This window comes from Oncorhynchus mykiss, chromosome 7 (genome assembly GCF_057628025.1).
Source record: "Oncorhynchus mykiss isolate SJ-2025 chromosome 7, ASM5762802v1, whole genome shotgun sequence".
In the NCBI taxonomy this organism is placed as follows: Eukaryota; Metazoa; Chordata; class Actinopteri; order Salmoniformes; family Salmonidae; genus Oncorhynchus; species Oncorhynchus mykiss.
The window spans coordinates 38222726-38243224 of NC_143028.1; the positions used below are offsets into that span (position 1 = coordinate 38222726).

At 44.2% G+C, this 20499-nt stretch overlaps 1 protein-coding gene across 2 annotated transcripts in view; it reads right to left on the reverse strand.

Annotated features, from left to right (window-relative positions):
- The window catches only part of kaznb (kazrin, periplakin interacting protein b), a 164208-nt gene extending 150412 nt beyond the window's left edge, over positions 1-13796 (reverse strand). Inside the window, exon 1 of one of the 2 annotated variants that reach the window (XM_036983293.2) lies at positions 13012-13732. In XM_036983293.2, coding sequence (XP_036839188.1) covers positions 13012-13087 — 76 coding nt within the window. In that variant the 5' untranslated portion in view covers positions 13088-13732. Of the gene's footprint in view, positions 1-13011 lie in introns of both variants that reach the window. The other variant, XM_036983298.2, reaches the window with a different exon arrangement.
- Between the last annotated feature and the right edge of the window lie 6703 nt (positions 13797-20499).

Sequence of the window (20499 nt, forward strand, 5' to 3'; positions counted from 1 at the left end):
CTAAAGCAAGCCCAAAGGTAAATCAATATGAAAGAGAGAAACAATTCTGCAATACAACGTGTGAAAACATGATGAGCATCTCAGGCATTTCTCCACATCAAAAGCCTGGGGAGCGTGGTTTGAACATTAGAGTCAGATTCTGTCATTGGCTCGGTGCTCCATAAAGGGCTACTGACATCAGCAGGTGTCGGTCTACTCCCTCTCAACGACGACATGATTGGTCAGGGCCAGGGGTTAGACCCACAGATCCCACTTAGGGATGAGCCTCATGCCAATCACGCCCAACATGTGGATTTCCTGTCCAGGGGAGACATCCGTTTCCCCCAGAGTTAGTGTTTTATTGAACCAGCTTAGATAGGCAGGAGAACGGTACACTAATGAAGAGACCTCACCCAGCAGTACACTCCTAGCACGGAGACCACAGCGCAGACAATAGCCACAACACAACTACACAGACACACACTGTGTCTGCAGAATAGCAATTAGACACTTTTGGGGCTACTACACACTTTGCTGTAGTCACTACTTATGCAGACACACATAGATAAATACACAGTATTGACTACCCTAAGACAGTACACACACACACACACAGTCCCACTGACCCCGTTCTTAAACAGCGACCATTAGAGACATGAGGCCTGCCCATCTCCGCAGTCAGATGCACTAATGTAGTGCTGAAATCCAATACGGGGGATTAGATCCGAGATAAAGAGAGGTATAAATTAAGCCTGTATTTACTCTGATGGAGGGATTAGCAGAACCACTGGGAACACCCAGCGACCACTGTCAATAAGGACCTCTAATCTAAATACAGATATGAAAGCCACTGTGACTGAGCCGTTCATCGTAAGCCTAATAATAAAGTGTGACTGGCTTTTTATTAGGAACTAGGGACACTGCCAACAATATCAAATGTGTCTGGCCGTGATTCGAGACGACACTAATGTTTTAGCAGTCAATCTGGGCACACAGAAAGAGAGTTGGAACATTGGCCGTGCGCCAGCCCCCTACCTCCCTCTCTCTCACACACACGGGATGAAGACAGTATGAAGAGTTATAGGCTCCTTAGACTTGAATCTGCTGATAACCTTGTTCTCCCTCTGTCCTCTCATCACTGGAATCTAGTGGCGCAGAAAAGGTGACTGGAACTCCTTCATAGGACATTACAGCAGAGTAAAGGGGCTTTTAGCCAGAGCAGACCCAGATATGGGATTGATTTGAGTGACACACATTTAACGCATTTAAAAGGCAATCTCCCAACTTTAAAGGCCCTTGTGAAATGTGATGGCCCAACCAGCGGAAGTGGGACTAAACATTACCCAAAACGTAAGATGTGTATACAGAATATTTTTGGAGTCAACTCTGGTCCCACATAAAACAATGCGGTCAGAATTAGAGCTCTGCGTTACCTTGTAAACACAATAACACTTCAATGTTACAGCCAATTTCCCAATGTTGTTGAGGAGCAGAGAACCGCATTGACAAGATGAACCTGGAGAACGGCATGGAAATATAGACCTGTAATTGATACAATTCATTCAATGTTGATGAGCGATGATAAACACGCTGCCAAAAACCTACTGGTTACTGTTTTGTGACAACAACCATACCGGATCTGTCATCTAAGAATTCTAACCTGTTAAAATGTTATTTATTAATAACCGCAACTTTACAGATTAGCTGATTTGTATAATTGCATTAGCTAGATAGATAGATTTGGTTAGGCAGAGTGGGCTTGATAGTACTAATCAAGTTACAGTACAGCCGGTGTGACTCAATCAACCCTCCATTTACATAAGTGCAAAAGCACATTTGTGTGTGTGTGTGTGTGTGTGTGTGAGAGAGAGAGAGAACTTTATCCTATTTAGATAGGATAAGGCCTAGCTTTGCTCTCCTAGATACAGAAGAGTCTCATCATCAGCAGTACTTCAAAACCCAGCACACATTTAGTAAAGAGGCTTTGAGCCGCCTGCGATCCTCCAGTCAGCGGCAGAATATTAATCAGGGCCCCGTCACCCCATCCGACAGTAATACGCTACTGAATACCAAACACACTTAATGAGTCCACAGACACATTCAAACAAAGAGCATTATTTATATGCAACGAGAGGACAGGAACAGAGAGAGAGACACACTCTCGTCAAAGACAACGAACAATATCCCACCAGGCTGGATACGCTCGTTTATCTTATCAAAATCACTCCGCGGCCCGCAGTGAGCAGAGTTGACTAAATCAATCACCAGATAGTAGATATACTACACTGTATCACACCACAGCTCGCTACACCCCGGCAAGGAACATGTGTTAGTGAATTATGTTCTCATTATCACAAACAACTCTCTTTCGGCCCCTTATGCTTTAATAGTGTGAATCCCAATCAAATGGCTTTTACTGCGCCTCCGTTGAATTAACTCATTACTGCATCAGGACCGGGCGGGCGGGCTCTCTCCCTCTCTCTCCCTCTCTCACCCTCTCTCGCCCTCTCTCTCTCGCCCTCTCTCTCTCGCCCTCTCTCTCTCGCCCTCTCTTCCGGTTGTGCAGATAAATACTTCTGAACTATGACGTTAACTTTCTCTAACTTCAATGAGAAAGTACTGTTCAGGTCTCTCTCTCTCGGACTGCTCTGGCAGTGTTTCATCTGGCAAAGGACGTTCTCATTACCCAACATGCATGTATGTCAGTTTGTATTTATGGCAGAAGGGAGGTATCAAAGGATGTGAGTAAGATCTCTCTGCAAGACCCCAAGAGAGAGAGAGATATATTATATATTCAATCTGGAGGCAAGTCAAGGGAAATCATCTGTATTTAGGAGCTAGGTGACCCAGAACATTGTTGAATAAGACATCAGCCAAACATGGTTGACATAGAGATGATCTAAAAGTTGCAGAGACCTGTCAACGCATGTGAAAACGTGAAAACATAATAGATTTAGCTCAAAATAATTCAGCCTTCAGTTTGGGCAATATAAATGTCCTAAATAGTTTCTCAGCCCCCTCACTCTGCCTTGAGATTAATACTGTGTAAAAAATAAATAAATATAATTCTGTCATGAAGGATTAAAAGACAAATACAAGCAGGCAGCTGGAAGAAGCTGGAATGGGTTCAGCCACCACCATTTCCCACAGATATTTTAACTAGAGCCTGACCGATAAATTGGTTAACAGATATTATCGGCAGATATTAGCTTTTCGCAGAAATATTTGCATCGGTCTACATTTCACAAATAAAGCGCTGGTAATATATACATAGAACAAAAATGCGCCTGCTCATTTGAGGTAATTTTTTTTAATGTTCAATGATTGCCTGAAGAGGGCGCTCTTACGAGCTGCTGATTGAACATCATTCAGCCCTAAGTCACAACGTGAGAGAGTAGGCATTGTGGTTAACGTAAGTAGCTTGCCACAGCCAACATATTTGAATAAGTAAATAATCAGAAGCACTCTTCAACAAGCAAGCACCTCTGACCTCATCACATTCTCACTTAGTTAACATTAGCTAGCTAGCTAGCCAGCCAGGAAGGCAGTTAGCTTAGCTATCTAGCCAGGAAGGCAGTTAGCTTAGCTATCTAGCCAGCATGGTACACTACATGGCCAAAAATTGTGGATTTTACTATTTCAGCTACACCCGTTGCTGACAGGTGTATACAATCGAGCACGCAGCCACACAATCTCCATAGACAAACATTGACAGTAGAATATTAGTAGAGGATTCCAAGATCGCATAGCAGTTCAGACGTCTTTTGTCCTCGTCTTGTCGTGTCCTGTATATATATATATTTACAACTTTTTTCACATACATTTTATTTTTATTTTCCATCAACTCATCTTCTAAACACTCTCCTGCAACCAGCCTCACCAATTTATATTTATAAAAAAGTATTATTTACCTCAGATCTGCAATCCTTCAGGAAGCTAGCCAGAAACTCCAGGAGGCTGGCCAGAAACTAGCCAGAAGCTAGCCAGGAGCTAGCCCAGAAGCTAATCAGAAGCTAACCACGGTTTGTGGTCATCGGCTGTCCTTTAGCTCGAAAATCTATCGAAAATCTAATCGCCAGTTTTGTACGGCGCAGCGCGGCTCGGAACGGAACATACCGGACCAATTTTTCTCTCCATGTCCCTGGATTTCAACTGCTCTCTGGACATTCATACCCGGATCTCACAGCTAGCTAGCTGCTATCCGTGTGACAGTCGGCTTTCGTTGATTCCGGAGCAAACATCGATTGTTCCGGTGCTAGCCAGCTCCGTCAATCACGCCTGAGTTCCATCATTCACTCCTGGGCTGCAGTCACCTATCCGGACCCGTTTCACTGCCTACGCGGAGCCCCACCGGGCCTTCACAACCGGACTGCCGATGTTATCTACCTGAAGGAGATCCGGCTGGCTCCTCTGTCGCGACGTTACCGGAACGCCCATCTGCGGCCCGCTAACCGTTAGCTGTCTTTCCGGCTGCTATCTGAATAGACAATCGGACAATTTATTTATTTGAATTATTATGTTTTCTTCTCGGGCCTCTATAACTATATCTATTGTTCTTATTTTTGTTGTTGTGTGATTTGGATTAATCCCCTCTACCACACGGAACCCCACTAATCTACTGACCGAACGCAAGAGGTGGCTAACAACAGACTCCATCCTATGCTAGCTTGCTACCGTTTGGCTTGGCTAGCTGTCTAAATCGCCGTGACCCTAAACCAACCTCTCCACTCACTGGACCCTTTTGATCACTCGACTAAGCATGCCTCTCCTTAATGTCAATATGTCTTGTCCATTGCTGTTCTGGTTAGTGTTTATTGGCTTATTTCACTGTAGAGCCTCTAGTCCTGCTCACTATACCTTATCCAACCTATTAGTTCCACCACCCACACATGCAATGACATCTCCTGGTTTCAATGATGTTTCTAGAGACAATATCTCTCTCTTCATCACTCAATACCTAGGTTTACCTCCACTGTATTCACATCCTACCTTACCTTTGTCTGTACATTATACCTTGATGCTATTTTATCGCCCCCAGAAACCTCCTTTTACTCTCTGTTCCAGACGTTCTAGACGACCAATTCTTATTGCTTTTAGTCGCACCCTTATTCTACTCCTCCTATGTTCCTCTGGCGATGTAGAGGTGAATCCAGGCCCTGCAGTGCCTAGCTCCACTCCTATTCCCCAGGCGCTCTCTTTTGACGACTTCTGTAACCGTAATAGCCTTGGTTTCATGCATGTTAACATTAGAAGCCTCCTCCCTAAGTTTGTTCTATTCACTGCTTTAGCACACTCTGCCAACCCGGATGTTCTAGCTGTGTCTGAATCCTGGCTTAGGAAGACCACCAAAAATTCAGACATTTTAATTCCAAACTACAACATTTTCAGACAAGATAGAACTGCCAAAGGGGGCGGTGTTGCAATCTACTGCAAAGATAGCCTGCAGAGTTCTGTCCTACTATCCAGGTCTGTACCCAAACAATTTGAACTTCTACTTTTAAAAATCCACCTTTCTAAAAACAAGTCTCTCACCGTTGCCGCCTGCTATAGACCACCCTCTGCCCCCAGCTGTGCTCTGGACACCATATGTGAACTGATTGCCCCCCATCTATCTTCAGAGCTCGTGCTGCTAGGCGACCTAAACTGGAATATGCTTAACACCCCAGCCATCCTACAATCTAAACTTGATGCCCTCAATCTCACACAAATTATCAATGAACCTACCAGGTACCTCCCCAAAGCCTTAAACACGGGCACCCTCATAGATATCATCCTAACCAACTTCCCCTCTAAATACACCTCTGCTGTCTTCAACCAAGATCTCAGCGATCACTGCCTCATTGCCTGCATCCGTAATGGGTCAGCGGTCAAACAACCTCCTCTCATCACTGTAAAACGCTCCCTGAAACACTTCAGCGAGCAGGCCTTTCTAATCGACCTGGCCGGGGTATCCTGGAAGGATATTGACCTCATCCCGTCAGTAGAGGATGCCTGGATATTTTTTAAAAATGCCTTCCTAACCATCTTAAATAAACATGCCCCATTCAAGAAATTTAGAACCAGGAACAGATATAGCCCTTGGTTCTCCCCAGACCTGACTGCCCTTAATCAACACAAAAACGTCCTATGGCGTTCTGCATTAGCATCGAACAGCCCCCGTGATATGCAGCTGTTCAGGGAAGCTAGAAACCATTATACACAGGCAGTTAGAAAAGCCAAGGCTAGCTTTCTCAAGCAGAAATTTGCTTCTTGCAACACTAACTCAAAAAAGTTCTGGGACACTGTAAAGTCCATGGAGAATAAGAACACCTCCTCCCAGCTGCCCACTGCACTGAAGATAGGAAACACTGTCACCACTGATAAATCCACCATAATTGAAAATTTCAATAAGCATTTTTCTACTGCTGGCCATGCTTTCCACCTGGCTACTCCTACCCCTGTCAACAGCACTGCACCCCCAACAGCAACTCGCCCAAGCCTTCCCCATTTCTCCTTCTCCCAAATCCATTCAGCTGATGTTCTGAAAGAGCTGCAAAATCTGGACCCCTACAAATCAGCCGGGCTAGACAATCTGGACCCTTTCTTTCTAAAATTATATGCCGAAATTGTTGCCACCCCTATTACTAGCCTGTTCAACCTCTCTTTCGTGTCGTCTGAGATTCCCAAAGATTGGAAAGCAGCTGCGGTCATCCCCCTCTTCAAAGGGGGGGACACTCTTGACCCAAACTGCTACAGACCTATATCTATCCTACCATGCCTTTCTAAGGTCTTCGAAAGCCAAGTCAACAAACAGATTACCGACCATTTTGAATCTCACCATACCTTCTCTGCTATGCAATCTGGTTTCAGAGCTGGTCATGGGTGCACCTCAGCCACGCTCAAGGTCCTAAACGATATCTTAACCGCCATCGATAAGAAACATTACTGTGCAGCCGTATTCATTGATCTGGCCAAGGCTTTCGACTCTGTCAATCACCACATCCTCATCGGCAGACTCAACAGCCTTGGTTTCTCAAATGATTGCCTCGCCTGGTTCACCAACTACTTCTCTGATAGAGTTCAGTGTGTCAAATCTGAGGGTCTGTTGTCCGGACCTCTGGCAGTCTCTATGGGGGTGCCACAGGGTTCAATTCTTGGACCGACTCTCTTCTCTGTATACATCAATGAGGTCGCTCTTGCTGCTGGTGAGTCTCTGATCCACCTCTACGCAGACGACACCATTCTGTATACTTCCGGCCCTTCTTTGGACACTGTGTTAACAACCCTCCAGGCAAGCTTCAATGCCATACAACTCTCCTTCCGTGGCCTCCAACTGCTCTTAAATACAAGTAAAACTAAATGCATGCTCTTCAACCGATCACTACCTGCACCTACCCGCCTGTCCAACATCACTACTCTGGACGGCTCTGACTTAGAATACGTGGACAACTACAAATACTTAGGTGTCTGGTTAGACTGTAAACTCTCCTTCCAGACCCATATCAAACATCTCCAATCCAAAGTTAAATCTAGAATTGGCTTCCTATTTCGCAACAAAGCATCCTTCACTCATGCTGCCAAACATACCCTTGTAAAACTGACCATCCTACCAATCCTCGACTTTGGCGATGTAATTTACAAAATAGCCTCCAATACCCTACTCAACAATCACAGTGCAATCCGTTTTGTCACCAAAGCCCCATATACTACCCACCATTGCGACCTGTACGCTCTCGTTGGCTGGCCCTCGCTTCATACTCGTCGCCAAACCCACTGGCTCCATGTCATCTACAAGACCCTGCTAGGTAAAGTCCCCCCTTATCTCAGCTCGCTGGTCACCATAGCATCTCCCACCTGTAGCACACGCTCCAGCAGGTATATCTCTCTAGTCACCCCCAAAACCAATTCTTTCTTTGGCCGTCTCTCTTTCCAGTTCTCTGCTGCCAATGACTGGAACGAACTACAAAAATCTCTGAAACTGGAAACACTTATCTCCCTCACTAGCTTTAAGCACCAACTGTCAGAGCAGCTCACAGATTACTGCACCTGTACATAGCCCACATATAATTTAGCCCTATCAACTACCTCTTTCCCAACTGTATTTAATTTATTTATTTATTTTGCTCCTTTGCACCCCATTATTTTTATTTCTACTTTGCACATTCTTCCATTGCAAAACTACCATTCCAGTGTTTTACTTGCTATATTGTATTTACCTTGCCACCAAGGCCTTTTTTTACCTCCCTTCTCACCTCATTTGCTCACATTGTATATAGACTTGTTTATACTTTATTATTGACTGTATGTTTGTTTTACTCCATGTGTAACTCTGTGTTGTTGTATCTGTCGAACTGCTTTGCTTTATCTTGGCCAGGTCGCAATTGTAAATGAGAACTTGTTCTCAACTTGCCTACCTGGTTAAATAAAGGTAAAATAAAATAAATAAATAAAAAATAGCCTCACTGAAGAGCTCAGTGACTTTCAATGTGGCACCTTCATAGGATGCCACCTTTCCAACAAGTCAGTTTGTCAAATGTCTGCCCTGCTAGAGATGCCCCGGTCAACTGTAAGTGCTGTCATTGTGAAGTGGAAACATCTAGGACCAACAACGGCTCAGCTGCGAAGTGAAAGTCCACACAAGCTCACAGAATGGGACCGCCGAGTGCTAAAGCACTTACCTCGTAAAAATTCTGTCCTCGGTTGCAACACTGACTACCGAGTTCCAAACTGCCTCTGGAAGCAACGTCAGCACAATAACTGTTCATCGGGAGCTTAATGACATGGGCTTCCATGGCCGAGCAGCCTAAGATCAGCATGTGCAATGCCAAGCATCGGCTGGAGTGGTGTAAAGCTCGCCGCCATTGTACTCTGGAACAGTAGAAACGCGTTCTCTGGAGTGATGAATCACACTTCACCATTTGGAAGTCCGACAGACAAATCTGAGTTTGGCGGATGCAAGGAAAACGTCATCTACCCGAATGCATAGTGCCAACTGTAAAGTATGGTGGAGGAGGAATAATGGTCTGGGGTTGTTTTTCATGGTTCGAGCTACGCCCCTTAGTTAAAGTGAAGGGAAATGTTAATGCTACAGCATACAATGACATTCAAGATGATTCTGTGCTTCAGACTTTGTGACAACAGTTTAGGGAAGGCCCTTTCCTGTTTCAGCATGACAATTCCCCCATGCACAAAGCGAGGTACATACAGAAATGGGTTGTCATGATCGGTGTGGAAGAACTTGACTGGCCTGCACAGAGCCCTGACCGCAACCCCATAGAACACCTTTGAGATGAATTGGAACACCGACTGCGAGCCAGGCCTAATATCCCAACATCAATGCTGGATCTCCCTAATGCTTTTGTGGCAATGTTCCGACATATAGAGGAAAGCCTTCCCAGAAGAGTGGAGACTGTTATAGCAGCAATGGGGGGGACCAACTCCATATTAATGCCCATGATTTTGGAAAGAGATATCCGACACACTTTTGGCAATTTATACTACTTATGTGCTAACACTAGATTGATTGGTGCCAAAGTGAACCCTCGCCATTGATACAGAAAATTATACTGTTACTGCCTGGGCTTATTATGTTAGCTAGTGGGCTTATTCAGTTAGTTTACCCAAAATATGCCATCTGCAAAAAGCAAGACAGGTGGTGCAGATCTATCATTCAGGCCATGCACTTGCATTCATGATGAGATAAGTAGCTAACGTTAGCTAGCTAGCTAAATTAAAGTGTGTGACTAAAACCAGTGTGGCAAGCATTTGCCTGAATTTTGTAATGAATAACATGCAGTGCCTTCAGGAAGTATTCAGACCGCTTCATTTTTCCCACATTTTGTTACTTTACAGCCTTATCCCGCCAAAAATTACATTGATGAGGGAAAAAACAATCTACACACAAGACCCCATAATGACAAAGAAAAAACAGGTTTTTAGAAATGTTTGCAAAAAATAAAAAACTGAAATATCACATTTACTATTCAAACCTTTTACTCAGTACTTTGTTGAAGCACCTTTGGCAGCGATTGCAGCCTCGAGTCTTCTTGGGTATGACGCTACAAGCTTGGCACACCTGTATTTGGGGAGTTTCTCCCATTCTTCTCTGCAGATCCCCTCGAGCTCTGTCAGGTTGGATGGGGAGCATCGTTGCACAACTATTTTCAGGTCTCTCCAGAGATGTTGGATCAGGTTCAAGTCCAGGCTCTGCCTGGGACACTCAAGGACATTCAGAGACTTGTCCCAAAGCCACTCCTGCATTGTCTTGGCTGTGTGCAAAGGGTCATTGTCCTGTTGGAAGGTGAACATTCACCCCAGTCTGAGGTCCTGAGCGCACTGGAGCAGGTTTTTATACATTGCTCCATGTATCTTTCCCTCGATCCTGACTAGTCTCCTAGTCCCTACTGCTGAAAAAATATTGCCACATCATCATCCTGCCACCACCATGCTTCACCGTAGGGCCAGGTGATGAGCGGTGCCTGGTTTCCTCCAGACATGATTGCTTGGCATTCAGGCCAAAGAGTTCAATCTTGGTTTCATCAGACCAGAGAATCTTGATTCTCATGGTCAGAGTCCTTTAGGTGCCTTTTGCCAAACTCCAAGCAGGCTGTGATGTTCCTTTTACTGAGAAGTGGCTTCCATCTGGCCACTCTGACATAAAGGCCTGATTGGTGGAGTGCTGCAGAGATGGTTGTCCTTCTGGAATGTTCTCCCATATCCACAGAGGACCTCTAGAGGTCACGCTCTGTCAGAGTGACCATTGAGTTCTTGGTCACCTCCCTGACCAAGGCCCTAATCCCCCGATTGCTCAGTTTGGCCGGGCAGCCAGCTCTAGGAAGAGCCTTGACGGTCCTAAACTTCTTCCATTTAAGAATGATGGAGGCCAATGGGGTCTTGGGGACCTTCAATGCTGCAGAAATGTTTTGGTACCGTTCCCTAGATCTGTGCCTCGACACAATTCTGTCTCAGAGCTCTACAGACAATTCCTTTGACCTCATGGCTTGGTTTTTGCTCTGACATGCACTGTCAACTGTGGGACCTTATATAGACAGGTGTGTGCCTTTCCAAATCATGTCCAATGAATTGAATTTACCACAGGTGGACTCCAATCAAGTTGTAGAAATATTTCAAGGATGATCAATGGAAACAGGATGCACCTGAGCTCAATCGAGTCTCACAGCAAAGGGTCTGAATGCTTATGTAAGATCTGTTTTTTATTTGTAATACGTTTGCAAAAAAAAATCTAAAAACCTGTTTTTCTTTGTCATTATGGGGTATTGTGTGTAGACTGATTTTATTGTATTTCATCCAGGCTGTAACATAACAGAATTTTGAAAAAGTGAAGTGGTCTGAATACTTTCGAATGCACTGTACTTCTTCTCCACTGTACCTAAGGTAAACTAAAAAAGTGTTGAATTTACTGCCGTAAATATTCAGAACAAGAATATAAACGGAACATGCAACAATTTCAAAGATTTTACTGAGTTAGTTCATATAAGGAAATCAGTCAATTGAAATAAATTAATTATGCCCTAATCTATGGATTTCACATGACTGGGAATACAGATATGCATATGTTGATCACAGATACTGTACCTTTGGAAAAAAAAAAGTAGGGGCGTGAATCAGAAAACCACCATTTGCCTCATACAGCACGACACATCTCCTTCGCATAGAGTTAATCAGGCTCTTGATTGTGGCCTGTGGAATGTTGTCCCATTCCTCTTCAATAGCTGTGCAAAGATGCAGGATATTGGCGGGAACTGGAACACGCTGTCGTACACGTCAATCCAGAGCATCCCAAGCATGCTCAACAGGTGACATGACTGCTAAGTATGTAGGCCAGCTTCCAGGAATTGTGTGTTCAGCTTCCAGGAATTGTGTACCGATCCTTGCAAAATGGGGGCATGCAGATTAGCTTCCCTGAGATGGTTTCTGACAGTTTGTGCAGAAATTCTTCAGTTTGAAAACCCACAGTTTCATCAGCTGTCTGGGTGGCAGGTCTCAGACAATCCCGCAGGTGAAGAATACAGATGTGGAGGTCCTGGGCTGGTGAGGTTACACGTTGTCTGCGGTTGTGTAGCCGAATTCTCTAAAACGAGTTAAGGCAGCTTATGGTAGAGAAATTAACATGGCAACAACTCTGGTTGACATTCCTGCAATCAGCATGCCAATTTGATTAGATTGGCAAAGTTGAAATGCTCACTAACAGGGATGTTAAATTTGTGCCCAAAATTTGAGAGAAATAAGCTTTGAGTGTATGGAAAATTTCTGGGGTCTTTTATTTCAGGTCATGAAATCATAATTTAGAGTATCTGTTAATCCTTTGGGGAACAATTAGTGTAAAAAAGGTCTGTTTTTCCATTCCTCCGCTAAAAAAACGATATATCGGCAGATACATCAGTAATCGGTGACTTCCGCCTCCCTAAAATTGGAATCGGACCCAAAAATCCCATATCAGTCGGGCTCCAGGGAGCAATATACATGTATTTTTTACGTTCGTGAAAATAAAAACGTGGTGTGTGTCCGTACTGTGAAGAGTGTCTTGGGTGACAACACTGCTGTGAGATGACACCGCTATAACATAAGGAACCCCCTCCTCCACATACTGTACCAACACTTGACATGTATCAGCCGTACTAGTGTTTCACTCAGCCCTGCCATTGTTTCAACTCAACACAGCAACCAGAGGTATTAATCATGAGTACCCGACTACTACACAAACTGCACAGTTCCACATGGGCACAAAAACAAAACATCCTGCAACCTAAAGCCCCTGGGTGCAGACCACTGCATTTTCCCTTCATATCAACCTACAGTACATAGAAACACAAATTTACTCCAGAGAGACTAGAGCAACAGTAATCCCATCTCAGCCTCATCTCTATCTGAAACAGTCTCTCCAAGCACCAGCTGAAGTGACAGCCAGGAGATCCGTTAAAACTGACAGACAGAGCAGGCTTGTTATCGACCTGATCTGGGAGTGATCTCCAGGCAGCCGATGGGGGATAAAACACTGACATGTTTAACAAAGGTGTATGTTTGGTTACTCACTAGCCTGCATGAGCTGTCCCTGACGTCCGAACACCTGGGAGAAGGTGGCAGGGCTGCAGGTGAGGGTGTCCTCCATGGCTGTCCCACTGGCCCACGCTGTGCACACGAGGGGGATGAAGGTCAGAAACACTGCGTCACGTCGAGGCGGAGAGAGAGGGGAGAGAAAGAGAAGCAAAAAGAGGAGAGAAAGAGAAAGAAAAAAAGAAAGAAAGAAAGAAAGGGAGAGAGGCTTGTTGAGGGCTTCCAAAGTCCAGAGCGTGAGCTGTCCTGGAGTCTGGAGAGAGCGAGTTGACTGCCCTCCACTGGACCAGTCCTGCTGCTAGTACTGCTGCCGCCAGAGAGAGAAACAGTCCACCGCTCACACCGACACGGGCAGAGCTTCTCACTGCACAGATAGAGAGGGGGTGTGCCTGTGTGAGTGTGTGTGTGTGTGTGAGCGCTTGCGTGGTAGAGTTCTGGACGTGCCTGTGAGTGTGTGTGTTAAGAGTGAGAGAGTGCCGGAGTGTTGGAGGAAGAAGCAGAGAGAGAGCCCTGAGTGCAGCTGTTCCAGTAGTGCTGTGATCTTGCTCTATGTCTGTGCAAGGTTGACAGCAGGTTCTGTAGCTGAAGGCAGAGAGCAGAGCAGACACAGGCTGGATTCTCCAGCAGGTGAAAGTCACACCTCCCTCCCCTCTCTCTCTTCCTCCCTGCGTGTTGGCAGTAGGCAGGAGCCTTGTATTCTGGGCATGGGTGGTGGAAAGACGATTGTTGTTCTCTGATCTGTTGAGCATGCCCCCTTTCTCCCCTCCCTTTGCCTTCCCTCCGTTCCTCAACCCTCCCCTCTCTATAGCCCTCATTTGCTGTGCTTCAGCAATAACATCTCTCTCCCTCCCTCCCATTGCAAACCCCCTCTATCCATCTTAGAGCCGGAGCTGCCGCTGGGAAACGGATTTCTGCAACCCCAGCTCTTCATTTCTCCCTGGTGCTGGAAAACGGGATGAGGGAGAAAGAGGTTGCATACAAGTATGAATTCTATATTTGTCACCTAAGGCTTCACCTTCAAAAAGCAGAACCGAAAACACTGAATATGAACTGAAAACGAGCAAGTAGCTTACTTGAAACCATTATTAATGTAGTATACTGTTACATATAGTGTGTACAGAAACTGCTCTGCTGTTGCATTTGACTAATTGCATTTAATGAGATGAGTGCCAATGCTTATACGCATCTGAAAACACATTAATGTCCACCTGTTGAAATGAAGGGAATATCCAATTTAATTGAGAGAATATTACCTCAGATCCTGAGGCACCTTGAAGCGTAGTGCTCATTATTTATGTAGGTGTTGGCATGGAAACCGCCACCCTCAGACAAATGATGACACTATTATTCCTATACAATAATTGAATTATGGCACCGAACCCATATTCCTCTCAGTGAGTCCACCTCTCTTTCTCCGTTCTGTTCAGGTCCTGAGCCTTTTGCGGGATGTTCGCCAGCTCCTCCGACAGGCTATTTCCCTGTTAGCAAAACTTTCCCAGGAAGCCCATTGTCACTGAGCCCTCTCACACACTGAGGGGACCTGGCCATAGAACTCACATCCTCCTTTTTGAATAAAAAATAAAATAAAAATAAGGAAACATTTGAGCAGGACACTCCAACAGTGGGAGATCAGCGCTCGGTTGGCTAGCTAAAGCAGGTGGCCTGCATGTAAAAAGATCTGGCCTTCGACGTTAGCTTGTCAAGTGAATAATTAGCCATAGGCATACACATGCTTCGACCATCTTCAGGTGAATATTCAGCCAATCTAAGACGTTCAAGTAGGTGAACAGTTCACCACATAGTGTAGGTAACTGAAAAGTACCCTTATCTCACAAACACACATGCAGATGGACAGAGGAAAATAGATCCTATAGGGCCAGATATGAACTGAGTCTCTGGTACAGGCTCAGCTGTTGCATGACATGAGCAACGACAACAGACACAGAGAAGATGGCTCCTCACTGACATCTCTGCCTAACTCGGAGTGACGCCCGCTGGAATTCATTATTCATCCCCTCTCGAACTTCGTTGGCTTTAATGCCATTCTCTTTGAACAGGAAGTCAGGACTGGGAAAGCTTTTTTTTAGGACACAGAAGGCTGGGCGCTGTGATGTGTGAGCAGCAGCAGTCATGCCCCTCCCACAGAGCTCGCTGACACTTTCCTATAGAGAAGACAGACTACTATATTCCTCAGGGTTTAGGAGCAGCAGAGGGTTTGGAACAACGGAGGTTACAGAGCGATGAGGCTTACAGCGCCGCAGAAACTGCACCCCTTTAGGACTAGGATAGGTTCCTGTCTAAATTCACAAGCGATAAACACTGCAGTCTTACGGTTATGCTGAATTTGCGTGGTACTTTATATCTGCAGCATTAGTAGTGTGTCCATGCACTTTCTAAATCTGCCAGCTTTCCTCTGTATCATAGTTTATTTAGTGCTCTCTGCCAGCCTGGTACAGAGCTGCATGGGATTGCATTTTTATGAATCCGGCTGAGGCCCTGTACACAGCAATCAGGAGTGCAATGATATTTCATTCTGACAGCTGGGGCATGGCACAGCGCTCCTCTCCCCACACACACGGGCTGCAGAGCACCCATAAACAACAACACCGACCCACGAGGGAACCATAAACCAAACCGCCCATGGCACCAGGGGAAAGATAAACACGTCGCACCAGCCCACTGAATAAAGACCCTCTCAAATCAAATTCACACACACGACATTCAATCCGTCATTCGTCTATCAACCGTATAGCTCCACACACCTTTCTAGTGATACAAATTCATTAGAGAAGTTCTAGTCCTGAAGACATTCCAATTCTCCCGCGACCAGTGCGGTTTAATGTTGCCGCTGCTTGCTCGTCTAGTGTGTGGGCTTGATCAATCAAATATCTAATAAAATTCAAGGCCATTAACGCGTGTGAGAGAGTGTGACGGATGGGGCTTGGACAAAACTAATTTCAGCAGATGCACGCAGGCCAGAACCTGACTCTAAGCGTATTCATGGCAACGCAGCATCAATGTGACGGAGATGCACAGCATTGCATCCAGTAAGCTAACCTGCTTTACTTGCCAGTAAAATACGTTTTATTTCACTGTGAACGACACTTACTTTGTCCATGGTGTGATACAGATCTGAAAAGACAGGGAAAGACTGACCAGAATGTTATCTAACAATAATGGTACCAATAATATTGCTATTCTCAATATTTAAATCAAACAGAGGGAAGGGTGTAGTAGAAACTGACGTAGTGGCATAATAAATATGAGCCCTGTGGACTACAGCGAGTTTCGTCTTTCTGATGACTGGCAGCAGCAGTAATGAAAAAGACAGGTAGGATTGAGGAAGAGGCTAGAGAATCCCCCGCATGTTCAACATCAGCACCAAAGTTTACACCTCTAAATAAATGTCTTGAGGGTTCGTGTCAGATGAATGCACTCCATCCCAGATAAAATGCAGTTTAGACTGCATGCTGTAGAAACCTGAAAACAAAGCTCCCAATTAGCATTTGGAACATGACAAATACATACAGCAAAGTACAATTGGTATTTAGAGGACAGGTGGTTAATATTGTGTAATTTAATGGCAGATGGTAAACATTTCTGTTACTTTAAAGCTTTTAATCTAGTACTCAAATCTATTATTAACTCTGACCTCTGGTCATATTGATGTCTAACTTGTGTTGCTGTTTTAGCACCAGTCTCAGACGTCTCAAGGTCACGGTGTCCTGGCCATCACTCTGATTTTCTGATGAGGTCATTTCCTGGTCAAGCTGCACTGAAACAATACATCTCCTGGAACAAAGATAGCGATTCCACTGTCAGAATAAATCTGATGCAATTTGTATGCAGTGCTCATAACTTTCAAGTAGAAAATTCAGTGACTCTTCAGCAGTTTGCATACTGATAGGTGACTCAGGACTCATTTGCACACAGGTCATTGTTGTTCATGAGGCTGACTGAAAAGTGTCAAGGCTCTATTGCCTGTCCCAGAACAAGCCTTTCACAAGGTATCACCCACGCAGAGGAACGAGGCGAGGGCTGTAGGCATGAGATGACTCACATGTCAAATTTACTGACAAGTGTGCTACACTCAAAATAGACTCAAATCACAGGAGCTAGCAAGCCAGCCATGGTCCTCTGACAGTCCACATATAACTTTTGATACGCCTTGATTACAGTATCTATCTAAACTTTTTTTTTTTTTTTTAAAGAGAACATTCCAATTGGTCACAACTTGCCAATGCCAAGATAGGCCTAGATTTATCAGCCCCCCGGAATATTACATGATGTACTCTGTCAAGGGTAGACTAAGGAATAAATAAACAGAGCATTTGGCATTCTGACCACAAGCCAACTCCAGCAGCAATGCCTCAGGTAATATTCTGGCTCTACAGCAAACAAATAATGACTGACTACAGCTTTAGCATTACAGCAAGATAGTTCATCTAGAGGGGGCTAATCACGCTTCAGGTTTTTTGATATTGATTGAAGAAATTCATATCTATTCTTTGGCATGTCGGGAAGACCCCTTCTCTTTTCCCACATTTTGTTACGTTACAGCCTTATTCTAAAGAGGATTAAATGTAAAAGAAAATGTCCCTCAGTCTAAACACAATACACCATAATGACAATGCGAAAACAGGTTTCTACAAAATGTTACCCTTCTATATAAAGTTCCACAGTTGACAGTGCACGTCAGAGCAAGAACCAAGCCACGAGGTCCAAGGAATTGGCTGTAGAGCTCCAAGACCGGATTGTGTCAAGGCACAGATCTGGGGAAGGGTACCAAAATAATGTCTGCAGCATTGAAGGTCCCCAAGAACAAAGTGGCTTCCATCAGTCTTAAATGGAAGAAGTTTGGAACCACCAAGACTCTTCCTAGAGCTGGCCGCCCGGACAAACTGAGCAATCTGGGGAGAAGGGCCTTGGTCAGGGAGGTGACCAAGAACCTGATGATCACTCTGACAGATCTCCAGAGTTCCTCTGTGGAGATGGGAGAACCTTCCAGAAGGACAACCATCTCTGCGGCACTCTATCAATCAGGCCTTCATGGTAGTGGCCAGACGGAAGCCACTTCTCAGTAAAAGGCGCATGACAGCCCGCTTGGAGTTTGACAAAAGTCACCTGAAAACACTCAGACCATGAAAAACATTATTCACTGCCAAGATTGTAGTGTCCTACCCAAGAAGACTCGAGGCTGTAATCGCTGGCAAAGGTGCTTCAACAAAGTACTGAGTAAAGGGTCTGACTACTTATGTAAATGTGATAAAGTTTGCAATTTTTTATAAATACCTATTATGGGGGTATTGTGTGTAGATTGATAAGAAAAAAACATTTAAAACATTTAGGAATAAGTGTAACGTAACAAAATGAGGAGAAAGTCAAGGGGTCTGAATACTTTCTGAAGGCACTGTATAAGTAGTGTTTCAGTGTTTCTGAAGTAGACTACATTTCAGTCAGACGGTACATGATTACTGTTCAACATATCACTATGCCTCCCAAATAGGCCTAAATACACACCACCATGTGACCAAGATGAGCAAATCTGTGCCTCACCTGGCTCAAAACAGATGCCCGAAAGTACGATGACTAAAGTTAAAAAGGACATAACCAAAACATATTAAATCACACATGGCATAACACAGACGGCAAATTGAAAAAGGCTTTAATATATCAATTCGAACAATATGTTTTACATAATGAGGTCAACAGGGATACGTCTTTGTTCATTCATCCTCAAACATACATTAGAAGATTCTCCATTAATTTCACTCCGAAGAGAATTATCAGGAATACCGATGCAGGAAGGCAACGGAAATATCATAAATTAGCTTTATAATATATATATATATATATATATATATAGTTCAATTACAGTTTTTTTTTTCAAACATGCTACAAGCACTTGAGTCATATCCCTCTCCTCTACCTCAGCTGTAAAAGGCAGATGGTCCAGAAGGAACAACAGTGGGGTGAGCATTGTAAACAGGGACAGAATTCCTCTATATAGCACATCATGGGATAGATAGGGACTAATCATAATCAAAAGTACAATACTTTGTCAAAGTATAACATGTAATAGGTCTACATATAGATGACATTGAAGAAGATACACTACCTTCCCAGCCACCCTTGGCTGTAGGTACAGAAAAAAAAACAGCAATCAAACGACCTTACTGCCTGTTTGCAACTGCAAGGAACATAAGAACTGAAGCAACTTTTCAAGGCCATCCTTATTACTGGGACACAGTGGCTTCTGCTCTCCCCATCTACAGCCATGACTCCAATTATCAAACCTTAAACAAAAACAAAAAAAATCCTAACATCATCATGGTGGAACATTTTTTGGGCAATCCTCCAACACACGATCACCGCCGCTACATATTTCAGATGAATGCATTTGATTACATCATACGGGTGAAATCAAGTCTGGGGAACTATTCAAAATTGCTCAATCTACAGGGAGTCTTAAACGAGGGCAATATTCCAACGACTATATTTCACTGACTTTCTGAGGCAACCCAGTTCTCAGTCATATGTAATAGAGATCTCCACATTCCATTCTTCACATTTGAACCCAAATCATTCCAAGGATTCGTAGCGATCAAATCAAAACAGTTTGGCAGATGTTTTTAAAGTGCTTTCAGACAAGACGACTTATAACTATGTATGACACATCAATAAAATGTGAGCCTCTGAGAAATCCACAATGTCAATAAACTGGATAAGTGGCAGTGTCCCCCCCCCCCCCCCCACACACACATTTTTAATGTCATCTTCCCCTATCCCTTCCCAGGGAACTAACTGTCAGAGGTATACGGCTGCATTGTTCTAGTTATCCTCTGATAAGCAACATAAGGAAAACATGCCGGAGAGAAAACAGACATCTCAACTTTGAGATCAAGGGGACAACGGTTGTCAGCCCACACATAAGGTGCAAGCCTACCCATACGCACGTTTGAATGCATATGCATATACACACACACACACACACACACTTGGGACACGCCGTTTCTGACAAGCCATTTCTACAGTTGAAAACAGTTCCGTTTCATCTTGGCTTCCCGACGAAAATAAAAATCTGCCAATGAAGAGATGTTCCAAAATGTATTCTCAACGGAGCATTGTGTGAAATCAAATATACATATTCATTTGCAAATCATGTGTATTAATCAAAGTAGGCGCAGGACTTAACATGGAGACAAGCAGACAAGGGACAGGTCTCTAGTTCAGCTGGATTCAGCACATGCATTAAGAGACGGAGATGTCGGAGGATTCATCAACCACCAAACAATGGAAAAAACGGAGCGAAAAGAAACACCAGACCAGTTTTGTGAACGGATATAAATGATTGCCATTTGCAATATCAGCTTTTAACCGTTACGGAACCCCAATATCAATGTTACGAGTCAAGTTATGACACACAATATATATATATATATTATATTTATTCATTGTCATTAATAG